Source organism: Chlamydotis macqueenii, chromosome 1, assembly GCF_036417535.1.
Source record: "Chlamydotis macqueenii isolate bChlMac1 chromosome 1, bChlMac1.mat, whole genome shotgun sequence".
Taxonomy (NCBI): Eukaryota; Metazoa; Chordata; class Aves; order Otidiformes; family Otididae; genus Chlamydotis; species Chlamydotis macqueenii.
The window spans coordinates 73,663,186-73,676,325 of record NC_141556.1 but is presented as its reverse complement, the minus strand read 5'-3'; the positions used below and the strand labels follow the sequence as shown (position 1 = coordinate 73,676,325).

The window sequence follows — 13,140 nt, the reverse complement described above, 5'->3', positions numbered from 1 at the left end:
ACAAAGACCAGCCTACTAGAAGAGCTGACGCAGGTGAGTTAAAAAATGGCCATACATTGCATCCCATTTGCTCCTGAAAATACTTAGGAGTGTGGTGGTTGGTAGATTTAAGATTTCTGGTGAACATTTATAATGTCCAATATAAGCAGATCAATCATTAGCAAAGACACATGAGAAACCAAGGATGAAACTGAACGGGCAGCTGAAATCTGTCTATCTAGCACTTTTACGGCAGTTAGCTCCATGCTATACTTAAGGCATAAGGCCAGGACAAAACCAACAAAAAGAGTTTACATTAGAAAAATCAGGAAAGTTTTGCAGCACCTCTAATTTTGTTCTTTTTGTCTTCTGTGGGCCCCATTACTTTAAAATATTGGGTCATGCATACCGTGTAACATCCCCTGAGTACTGTGTTCCCCCTTTCCATAACCAGTCTAGCAACAAAATACTTTTAAAAAAGGTAATGTAATAACATGATCGTCTCAAAAGGACTGCATTTTTTTTTCATCAGAAAGAAAAAGTTATAGCCTAAACCCCTCCATCATGTGTATTACTCATCTAAGAATTTCCTGGTTAGTTACAGAGTAATTCCCAATAACAGCTTCTTAATTCCTCTGAACTCAGATAGGATTGGCTTGGCCAAACTTGTACAGGAAGAATGCATTTTGCCTGGATATGCATCCCATACCCCAAAGCTTCACAGGAGCTGTGAATCAATTAGATGACACAGCAAGAGGAAATGCATAAAAAAAAAAGACTTAAAATAAAATAATCTTCAGTGAAATGTCTCCATATTTAGTTAAACAGCATTGCTGATTAAGGCTGTACATGAGCCCAGTGTGGAATCCAGAATTGTTGCAGCTGAAAATCATTAGCGAAAGCCTGCTGTCCTCTAGTTTCATCTTCATATATTAATTTCACATACAAGGAAAAGGAACTATTTGGAAACATGTTGCCTTATTTAAGTCTAGTGTATAGACATCCCAGCAAAAATACATTAATGTGTTTTACACTCTGCAACAAGATAGTGATCTTACTAGATTTGAGTGAATACATAGTAATCACTACAGTTGAAAACATTTTTTTCTGCTTAGTTGTTGACTTTTTTGCCTTTTTTTCCCCCCCCTCCTGGTGCCTGACTCTGTGGGACATAAGACGCTTTCTTCTTCCATGTGATCTTTGTCTCTAGACTATTTACCTTGAGATTGCGTGGGCTAATCTACAGTAGAAAACTAATGCAACATTCCGAACTGTACTGGAAAAACAGGACACTTGGATAACCACTTCCAAGTCGGGAGAGACACTTTCCTTTCTGATAAAGTACTTGGACACCAGTTGTAATTTCAGGGCTATGTAAATCTTCAGCCGTGATCATTCTTGCTTGTTGGTAGAGCAATACAATAACTGGTTTGGGGGGGGGGTTTCTGAGGTGGGAGGGAAAATTCCCCTTGGGCATATGGGCTGGATCTTTGCAATTACACTTCCTAGATACTCAGAGAAGATTTCTGAGTAATGGCCAAGTAATATGTCCCACACACAACCAATTGCAGACATGGATAAAACCACTGTTGGATTTCAGACCGTCTTCTAGCCGTCATCTCCCGTGCTTCTACTATTTATTCAGAGATTCAATAGTTTAATTTACATGGCTAAAACGCTCATATAAACAAGTGATGTTCATACCCTTCTTTGCATGTTGCAGTGTATGAACATGTGTCCTAAACTGCTATTCCTCCCTGACAGGAAGAATCTGGCTCTCCATGCCACACATCTGTGGCTCTCCTCCCTTGTGCTGTATAAGCTACTATTTTCTATACCTCGAAAAGGCAAGTCTGGATGCGAATTCATCATGCACTATATTACTTAGATACAAGTATCGCACCATCTAGGAAATCTAAGTTTCTAGCAATTAATGACTGCACAGACTTTGTTGTTGTTACCTTTCAGTTCTCTTAATAATGCTCTTTCTAGGAACGGGCATAATCCCTGTCTGTACAGAGATAAAAAAAACAATTCACGTTGGGTTCTTTACAAATCCTGTATTGGGTCAAATGTTGCCTTCTTAAAGCTCTTACTGTATTCAGCAGGAGTTGTGAACCTACATCTGAGAGCAGAACTTGGCCCATGTCATTCTGAAGTGTCTATTAACTCTCCCACACTCAGAAATAAATCAAGATGAGATTCCTCTCAAGCACAATGAAGCTAAAATATAAACCATACTGCTCACAACGGGGAGACCAGGAATTCAACTTCAGTCATATGGTTCTCTCTTCCTCCCTCTGGCTCACATCGGTGAAAAGGAGAAGAGGGCAGAAGGCTCATTAAATCCCAGGATGTGTACAGGGCCCAACCAGAGCACAAGCCAGCAGGAGCCACAAAAGGTGTGCATGTTCCCTTTTCAAAAACACCAGAGTTCAGATGCGCAGGGGTACATCTCATTCATGCTCTGTTTGCTTTGAAATTAATAATTTTCCTCCAAGTGTCTTCCAAGTCCTACCCTTACCCCAGCCCCCAATCCCAACTCTTCCTTGCGCAAACTTGGGAGCGAACACTCTTATTTACACCGCTCCATTTGTCTTCCGGAGGGTGAATAAAGAGGAGGGGGAAGGAAGAAAGCAGGAGGACCTCTGCATTGATCAGAAATGTTTGGGGCGGAAAGGAGGGGGAAGAAAGAGGGAGAGAGAGATGGAGATAGATTAGAGAGTAACAAAACTAGAGAGGAAGATAAACAGAGCCAAAAAGAAAAATGTCCTTTGTTCATTTTAATGGCTCTCTGCTCCCAAGCCCTCTGCATGACTAATGCCACGCTGTGGTGTGTAAACCTCTTGGGCACATAACACAAACAAAGCATAACTCGGCCTGAACAAACAAAGGCCCAAGCAACAGTGATTGAATTCATCTTAAAAAAACAAATCAATTCTTCCCTATTAATGCCCTAAATACCAGCATAGGAGCACTGTCCTGTTGTAATAAACAGCCATGTGTTCAATTACCGTCTGTTTTCCCAACTACTGCTCTCTTCAGTAATTACACCACGCAATGCATTCTACATTGACATTATATTAATGCGCTGGGAGGAGAGATCTTAAATACGAATTAAATCAAGGCTAAACATCTCGGAAAGCCTTACTGAGACGCACAAGTGCTAACAGGGCATTCTTCAACAGAAAGCACAGACTGATTTTTCTCTTCGTTCACTTTTCACTTCCATTCCCCGGCTAAATAAATTGAAATGCAAGCTTGAAAGAGCTCCATTGCCCCAAAGACCGCCACGGTAAACTTCATAGGCTCTCTAAATGTCCACTTCACCTGTACAAGATCACGGCTCAATAAGGAGCGTTTCGTAAGTATCAGCTTACGTCACATCAGCTGAACAGCAACGACAAAAACCCTTCAGCAACAGACAGGTGACAACAAAGAGAGGCAAGAAAAACAAAAGCAGAAAACTTTCTGGACTGAGACAAACACAGGAGAATAAAAGTTTAAGAAAAGATTTCTTACCCTTTTGCAGAACCGTCAAACAACTTCTATTGACTACTGAATAGCACACCGCAAACAGACCAAACAAAAGATATGATGAAAGACGTATTTATTTGTACAGGGCTCCTTCCCCCCACCTCAACCTTTCTTTCCATTTCATCTACACCCACACTGCACCGTTTGCATTGTGTTGCTAAATAACCAATAGCAACCCATATGAAACAGTGGAAGGGTTTCTATGATGCTGTCAAGCACCAGACAGATGCTTGGCAGTGTCAGTATGGTTCTTTACATTTGGGTTGTGCCAAGGTTTGACATGAAAAATAAAATAGGAATAATAATAATACTTTGAGAGAGAGAGAAAGATGGCAACGAGTTAGTGCATGGACGTGCAATAAATTTTTAAATCGATGGAATATTATCCTACCTGCTGGGTTTTACTTCAACAATTTCAACTGTTATGGAAACAGATAAATAAAGCTTTGCTTTTTGCCTATGTACTGGATTGCAAGAATTTTAATAGGAAGCAAAATCAAATTCTGGGGGTGTAACGACTGCAGATTTTTAGGCCCTCTAGAACAGACTCATAGGTTTCTGCTGCAAAGACATGCCAAGTATGTCTAACACACGAAGTATGATAAACTTCCAAAATCTGTTTCAAAATAAAATGCCCTAGGTGCTGCAAAACTTTTCAGATTGAGGCTTCAGACAACACAGAAATTTGCACATTTGGAAGAAATAAAATTTTGAAAGCTTTTCTGACTAAAATATTACAGTTTACCCTCAAAACCACAGCACATAACATTCAGATATATTTAAGTGTCTTTATAATAACTGCTCGTTTGTCCTCCTCAGGTCATTAGATACAAAAACACTCCCGAAACCTTTCCAGATTTTGAAACTCATTTTCGTTTGACTGGTTTTAATTTTTTAATTTCAGCTGCCAAACCAAGTCAGGGGAAAAGCTGTTTCCACCTGACCCAAAATGTTTCATTTAATCCTAATTGAAATGTTTTCATTTCTCTTTCAGATTAATCATCTTAAACATCTAAAAACAAAAAATATCATTTCCAATGAAACATTTTGTCTAAAAATTTTGACCGTTCCAAATTTTCTACTATTTTTGGCTAAAATTAACTTGTTGAACTGTTAAATGGTATCAGTCCTTAATTATTATTTAACAGGTTTTAGAGTTCCCCCCCAACTCTTCTTCACTCTGTTTTGAGTGCTTTTTGAATTTATACATTGCAGCAGAGAAATCACACACATACAGCATGTTTTCTCCCGAGGCAATGCAGAAACCACAACACAATGAAACCATATGAGAAGAAAAGACAATGAAAGGAGTTCTGTCTTCCCAATGCAGCTTATTTACCATGCAGGAGACGTATATATTTGTGTAAAACTGGCAATGTTCGATCCACCTCAAAAATATTAACATTAAACAGAAATGTAACTAAGGAAAGTAAACAACACCTTCAAACTTAAGAGTGTTTTTACAAGGCTACTTCATTATCTAAACAAGCAAGTGGGGGCTGCTGCAAATGTTGCTCCTTGCCATCCTAGAGGCTTTCCCTGGCTTCTGGTAAACAGAAGATGCAAGACAGCCTTGTGAATAGCTCATGGCACAGATTGAGATCTACAGCTAATCAGACAGGATGATAGGTCATCTTAATCAACTTCAAAAAGCCAATCCACATGCTCGTCCCAGCTCCTCGCCTCTCCTTCACTGATCGCTCTCGCGCTAATTTGGCTGTATTTTCCCCTTCCCCCTCCACTTACTTCCCGCAAATTGTGCTGTTAAGAAAGAACACGGGGAGCCCTTCAGTCTCAGCATCCTGGGCGCAGGTGGTGGGGAAAACTTTGAAGTGAGCTCTCCACTAACTCTAGAGCTGGCCGTGCCTCCTCCATAAGCAGCTCTTATTAAAAAAAAGACCAAGCACCCACTAGAACAAAACCAAGCAGGCCTATTTAATTAGGGCAAATGCTTGATATCCACTTCTTCATGTTAAACCACACAGTCACACAAGCCTGGGAGGTCTGATTAATTTTAATATGCACGGTCATGACAAGTGCCTCGGGGGTAAGAGAGAGGGGAAAAAAAAAAAAAAAATCCCACAAACCCCGCTAGCTCAACAAATAGGTTTCAGCTAGATGTTGTGTATGTTGCCCAGATTAAGATGTTACTATTCAGGAAGGGCTTGAACCTTTAATATGAGGGACAAGAGGCCTGAGAAACAGGTGGCTCGCTCTTCACTCTTGAATAAATGACATCCCCAAAAGCTGTGGCACATAAGCATACAGAAAGAGCTGGCACACTCCCTCACACATATTTGCATATTACCAGTCTGGGTCAGAGGTTTCTCCAGCAAGTGATCCAAGGACTGATCCAAGGGTGCGGGGGCTGGAAACAGAGGCAGACTGCAAACTGAATACACTAGGGGCAACAGGCACACCAAAATGATCCAGGGTAAAAGTGGCAGCAAGTTTTAAAAATCTCTAATGAAATTAATCGTGGCTATTGAAGAGTCCAGCTACCTGGAGAATTAGGGGCAAACAGGATCCCCAAAGAATTATTTTGGTCTTGGTGAACCGCTTACATGCTGCAGTGTAAAAGATGGGAAGTGAGAGAGGAAGTGCTTTGCTTTGCCTGCTGCTTGTCCAGTATTATGGAGCAAATGTACCCTGGAAGGAAATCTTAATTATGGAGAGCCATCAGAGAGACTTTCATTCTAAAACAGGGAGGGGGAGAAAGACAGCATTTTCTCTTCAAAAGCAAAAGTCTCCTGAATCCGACTTGACCATAATGCTTTCTTCTACATTTAGGATGCTGTATCAGCACCTCAGATGCCTTTATAAAAAGAGAAAAGAAAAATTCAAAAGCTACAAACCTTAGAAGATGTAAGCAAGAGAGACTTGGAAGAGAATCTAAGCAAATTTTTAAAACATCCACTGAAATAAAGCATGATTATTGGGCTAAATTATTAGGAAGGAAAACACTTAAAAACTGAAGGTGATGAATAAACTTCACTTCGAGCGAGTAAGAGCTGGCAGGGCTTCAAACTAGGCTACCTCTGTTCTCGAGTTGAAGTACTTGTTAATAAATTTAAGCTACTGCAGCATTTAACAGTGTCTTCTCTTCATATAGGCCTATTTAATAAACTTTTAAAAAATTATTTTAATTTTTTATCAGCAGTATATAAATGTATATTTCCATATGGCAGAGTCTTTGAAAGAAGTGGATGGAAGTTTGATGCTGGCTTGCTCTACAAGAAAAGACACATTTTCTGGTGACAGACTGCATAGATGAACATGGAACCACAATGCACTTGAAGCATGCTTCCACAGCAGCAGGAGCGTACAAACAAAACTTAAAAGTACTCAACTGAAAAGTATCCTTGTTTGTCCTTCAGTAGAATAGCATTACAAAGCCTCTTCAACGTGTACTTTGTCAAAGGGATAGCGAAGAACCAAATAAAAGAAATTCAATTAGAGTATCCTTAGGCTTTTCCAGGATCTGCTCACTTTATTTCTTCCCATCTCATCATATGTGATTTAAAAACAAGAGTCTGCATTTCAAAGGCCTCCTTTCTTATGCCCATTAATGGTCTGCTTTGGAATTTAAGGCTTAAGAAGAGGGAGCTTTCTTGATTTCTTTACAAGATATGATGATTAAAAGTTTGATAATATTAGGAGATATTCTGGGATCTTACTTCAACTAGAGAGCCCGAATTCAATACAGTTCACTTTTATAGACTACAGCACTGCTTAAACAACAGCCATTTAAATTACCACAAGAACAGGTGTTGTGATTTGTAATGTAAACTTAAACATCAAACACAAATAGCCTTTGGGGGATGTTCAGAAGACAAAAATCATGCCCAAGAGGCCTTTCTCATCCCTTTCTTTCTGACAAAGTAATTACTTATAGTATTGTAGCATACTACAATACATGATGCTCTATTATTCACATTGCTTGTTGAAGCCCTGCAAACATATGTATTACCTGCTTACTAAACACTTGAGATTAATTGTTCCTGCTCAGAAGATCGAAGGACTAATACGTTGAAATTTCAGAGCACGACAGTATTGAACACTATATATACACAGTTCTTGTGTGTGCGCATTTATATATATTTACGTCTAAACATATGTATCTAATATACACAGTTGATATATATATGTATATCTGTGTACATGTATTTATATAAAATTCAAAGTATTCATTTAAAATGGCCAAACTAAATTGAGTTTCAGAGGTCCTTATTACTGAAGAATGAGCCATGCAAAGGAATGAGTGTACCCATATGTGCACAGGCTCATATGCGCAGTCTCAGTGGTCAGGTAGAAGTCCATACGCCTTTTATCCAGAATTCTTACAAATTCGGTACAATAACTTAGATCTGGCCTCAGAAGATACAGTATGTAAACTTTAAAGACAGACAGATACATAACCTGTTACAAACATATACTGCCAAAATGGAAAAATATTATTGATTCTTACCTAAAAGTAAGGAGATGTAAAAAGCCAGTGAGTACTATGGCTTACTCTAAAAATATGAGAGAATTTACTTGTTTGCTCTTTTTTTTTTACCCCAGAAGCCAAGCCATACATTTAGAGGAAGGGCTATGCAGATTTCAGAGATTTAATTTTCCACAAGCACAGGCCATAAATTAAAATACAGCAATCCAATCCCATTAATAGTGCAAGAAAAAGCTAAGTGGCTGCTTTGGTCTTTGCTTTCATGAACTTGTGTCAAGCTCACTGACTTCAAAGAGATTTCCATTTCATTTCTACAAATGAAGAGAACAGACAGACAGAGAGTCTCTGCCATCCTCTGATGCTTTAAGAAAACAGAAGAAAAACATGCCTGTATCACATTCGCCTAATGATTTTAGCTGCAAAAGGAATCCCATGGTCGGCAGACGACCCTCAGGGCAAGGGCTTGAGGTCTGTCACAGTATATAAGGCTTCTCCAAACCCACTCCATTATCTTCATTATTGTACACCAGGAATAAAAGGGGACTGACTCCTCTTCTGAAGTTCAAGTTAGAAAGGACAGAATGTTTCATGTAAAATAACATTGTGTGACTTCAGTAATAGGTTTATGCCTTTGGGGGCCTAATACTAAAGATGCATATAAGGATTTTCTGCAGATTTTGAGAGAAGAAAAATGAGCACTGTATTAGCAATGAGTAAAATTACACAAGTTTTAGATTCACTGAAACACTCTGTGTCAGCATGACCACTGTCAATCGCATACTTTCATATGGCAAGAGTAAAAATGGTAAGTTTATAGGGAAAAAAAATAAAAAGAGCATGGAGCTTTAGAGCAAAGTATAAACTTCTATGAAAACCAAAACCATACACATATGCAAGGAGGAACAGGAAGTAACAAGCTTTTGGAAACCTCTTAGAAATAAGTAGGTAGCATGGCTTCCTACAAGGGGCATTAACCAAGAGCATATAAACAACAAATCAACGTGGAAATAATGCAGATGAACACTGATGCTTCCCTTGTCAGCTCATGTGTGGGTCCAGGTGTGTGCTTACATACATCTGTGCATTCATGTACTCTGAGCATGTTTCGTAACAATGGAAAACTCCTTGTCCTTTACTGACAACATTTACCAAGTATTAATTTTTACTTTCCAACAAACATAATTTAAGAAAACCATTTACTTTATAGCAATAAAGTTTCTTAAAAACAGTCAGACCGGTTATCAATATTTTGGAATATCTCACTTGTCCTTAAAACTTAAGAAAAGAGAAGTCCTTTCCCTGACTGCTTCAAGACCTAAAGTTGTCTACCCAGTCCCTCTCTTTTTTCCGGCTTTGAGGAAACAGGCCATTTGAAAGAATGCGTCAAAAGCACATTTCCCACAGTAATTCAGAAGACAATTTCAAACAATAAAAACAGAGTAAATACAGCCCATTGTATAAGTTAAATAATATATAAACTCTTGAGTACATAGAGAAATGGGAATCTGGCTCATATCTGGTCTTTGAAAGATTCACAGGAAATTGATTTAATTAAACTTGAGCTACTGGTGCAAATGTTTCCCCTTCTTCCCAAAGGGAAATAAGGTATTATTTTATTGTTATTGACACAATACAGCAAAGCTTAACCAAGATTTCTGATCTTCTCTTACAAAGCTCCACAAACTAGCAAGACCAAAAATTATTACTGAAATACACAGTGATCATGCATTATTGAATTGTTACCTACATGTACTACCAAAGATTCCCACTTGTAACTTATCTTATTCATGGGGAAATTCACTAATATGCTAATTACCTGACTAGCAACCAGTGATGACTGACAACTTTACTTTAGCACTATGTGAAGAAGACATGACAATAGGTAGATTTTCTGCTGGAGTTCAAACTGAGAAGATACTGTGCTTGCAGTAGTACATACTTCTTTTAGGGAAAGAGATTCATATTTGTGGAGGATCTTTAAGAACAATCTTGCCATCTGTGCCCAGAAATATATATTTTTTAATTAGCCACTCTAAAAACAATCATGTTGGCTGAAGGGAAGGGGGAGGGAGACTTGTCAAAATGATGTATTTGTTCCTCACCACCTTTCAATGCTCTTATGCAAGTCTAATTTTCTTCCTAGCCAGCTCACCTCTCTGGCCTCCTTTTGTTTCATGTCCTATTTCCCATTCTCTTCTAACTTCTGAACTTTTGTTAGTTCGCTTTTAAGGAGAAAGGGAAAAAAAATCCAACCCTTTCCTATTCATTTTTCCTGGATGGGGAGTAAGCAGAGACATGAATATGGCACCCTCATAATGATTTAACTAGGGCTTAATGAAATTTTCATCACAACCTGCTGTTCATTTTAATGGCCTTTGAAAGACAATAGAACAATGGCTAGAGGGAAGAAAAGATTTTCTGTTGCATGCATTTGCAAAGCCCAACATTCAATTGCTCCCCCTCCTCTCTCACTCAGTCTCTTCACAAAGCTGTAGATCTTTTGTTTGTACTGTATATTTTCATTTTAGTAGAGCTAAGATAATGCACAGGCTCTGTAACCATTCTCATGTCTATCTGTGGCCTTTCCTTAAAGGAGTCTGTGCAGCTTGTACAACCTCGTACTCAACAGAGTGTTTATACATTGCCCAGAACCCCCTGTTCTTTCCTTTCTCTCACATAAAAGTCTGGTGTCCTTCTCTCCCACCCCATAGCACACACAGGAAAGATCTTTTCCATTCAAAGGCACAAGGTAGCTCATAGCACTGATCATTAAGTCAACATAAATGCAAAATGAAATGCTATGATTATACATAGTATTCAAAAAAATGCTTAGACAAAGAATTTGTTTCTGAGCAGACCCTTAATGCATGCTCCAGCCAAGAAGAGAAGACTAGTTTACAATCCTGTCATGCTCCCGTATGTGACAGTGTGGCTGTGTTTGCATCCATATTTTCATTCTAGTACATGGGCCATCCTAAAATTTTCCTATAGGTACTGTCAATTCATGCTTCAACACTGAGGTGAGCTCTGAGGGCCATGCTTTTAAACATTTTAAATAGATTTCTACAACAGGATAGGCAAGTGTAAATGAAAATGAAGTCTTATTATTGTGCACTAGAGAATAAGGCTCGGTATGTTCACGCAACATCAACCGCCTCGCCAGTCCCCTGGAAATCTAGCTGTAAATATGCATGCTGGATACCTATGGAGAACACAGTGAGAACTCCATCTTCCTGCCAAGGGTTTGACTCTGCCCCAAACAGGCAGGACTTAAAAATCTTACTTAAAGGAAAGCTGTTCTGTGGCTTCTCTGAGGTGAGATGTTTGGTCTTAGTCTCAGCCCACAGAGTACAAGTGGCATTGTCGCTCACTTGACATACAGTCTCAAAAAGAAATTGATTCTCCAGAAATCACACCTCTATGCCAAGGCTGAAACTTGCTGGCCAGATATAATGCAGAGAAAGCCTGTACTGTGTCTGTTTGTATGGTACCTGCGCTACAGATAAATAGAGGAGGACATGATAGGGCATGCTCCAGACAAAAGCTTTCATAAATTCCATATTTAACTTCTTACCTTTCAAATAACAACATACCTAGTACCAGATAATTTTACAAAAAAAAATTGACATTGCTGATAACACTGCTTTTTGCTCTAGAAATGGAGGAGGGGGAAGTAGTGGTGTAAACGACCCCCAGGCTGTCAAAATTACAGTGTTCACTGTACCCATGTAGAGGATGTTGCTTTGTCTATTGCAACTGTGACAAAAAAAGTGTTAAGTCAGACAAAGGCTCTCATTTGGGAAAAGCTAAAAATGATAGCTATAAGGGGATACTTATGAAATTTATCTCTAATGTAGACAAGAACTAGGAGTTCTTTACTTCGATTTTCGTAGCAAGGAAAAGCAAATGGAGCAGAAAATGGGAAGATTAAAAAGTATACGTATCCGAAGAATCTGGAGAAAAGAAAACAAAACAGAGAATTCTGGCCAGTTTCCCAGGCCTTACCTTCTGGCTCATTTTTGATGAGCTCTTCCATTTTTCTTTGCTTAAGGGTGTCTACAACATCCGCTAGGCTCCCTTTGCGCCTTTCAGGGGTTCCCAGGGCTGCGCTGGACAATGATTCTCCACTCTGACGCCCACCTTCTTCTGCCTTCAAGGGTGAGGTAGATGAGTTGTGCGGGGCAAATGAAGACATCACTTTATTGCCATCAACTTCCTGAAAGAGGAGAAAAACAAGATGAAACATTTCTCTCTTTTCTAAAAGAAGAAGGAAAAAAAAAAAGATGGAAAGAAAGAACGATCCTTTGTTCTTTGAGTTCATTGCTGTTTGTTCTTCTGTCGAAACCTTTAAAAAGGCAAGCAATGCTTCAAAAACACCCAGAACAAAGCCTATCCATAAAGCATAAACCAAGATTACAGGCTGAAGTGAACAAAGATCAGCCTGCAAGATAGAAAGATAAAATACAGTTTTTCCCTAATTGAGAAGTGTTGTCCTCATAGGTTTCCTAATAACAATGGTATTGATTATCTTTAATTGTTTGTTCTTTTACAGCTTTCTTTTGAAAAACAATCTTCAGTTTCTACAAGAACCATTAATTTCCTGACTTTACAAAGTACTTAATGTCTTGATGGCTCATTGTAAGAAATGAAATAGTAACCAAATATTAAATGCCCTTTGCCACATGACTTATTTGAACTCACAGTTCGAGTAGTTCTCCCATCTATAAGGGATGGAGTAATTGTTTTCTAATTCTCTTTCTATTCTTCTCTTCCATCTCATAACTTCATTTCTTGTAGAGACAATATTTTTCACAGAATTGGTCCTAATGACTTTCTCTGGTGGCACAATGGCAAAACTCTGTGACTTCCTGGAACACACACACAATTCTCCTCTCGTGAGAGTCCACAGAGGTATACTCATTAATTTTAATGGAAACCAAAACTGCTTCCAGCATCTTCAAACTTGGCTTCATTAATGTGAGAGCCTTCTCCTCCACGCCTCCTCCAACATAAAGCAATGTTCTCTGCATACATTCTTTTTCCCTTTTATGTTTCTTTTATATCCTACCCTTCTGTACACATCTCTGAAACTCTGTTTTTTCTCTGCTAACATATGCCATCTACACCTTAGAAAACTTAGGTCAATGTCTCCGAAGAAAGTTTGCTGCAGAGTACAT

The 13,140-nt window shown here is 38.8% G+C and overlaps 1 protein-coding gene across 11 annotated transcripts in view; it reads right to left on the bottom strand.

The window, feature by feature from the left end:
- The window catches only part of SOX5 (SRY-box transcription factor 5), a 649,375-nt gene that overhangs the window by 212,396 nt on the left and 423,839 nt on the right, over nucleotides 1–13,140 (bottom strand). For all 11 annotated transcript variants that reach the window (XM_086756526.1, XM_086756522.1, XM_086756506.1 and 8 more), the window contains one exon: nucleotides 11,969–12,179. In XM_086756526.1, the coding sequence (XP_086612652.1) occupies nucleotides 11,969–12,179 (211 nt within the window). The remainder of the gene's footprint in view (nucleotides 1–11,968; nucleotides 12,180–13,140) is intronic.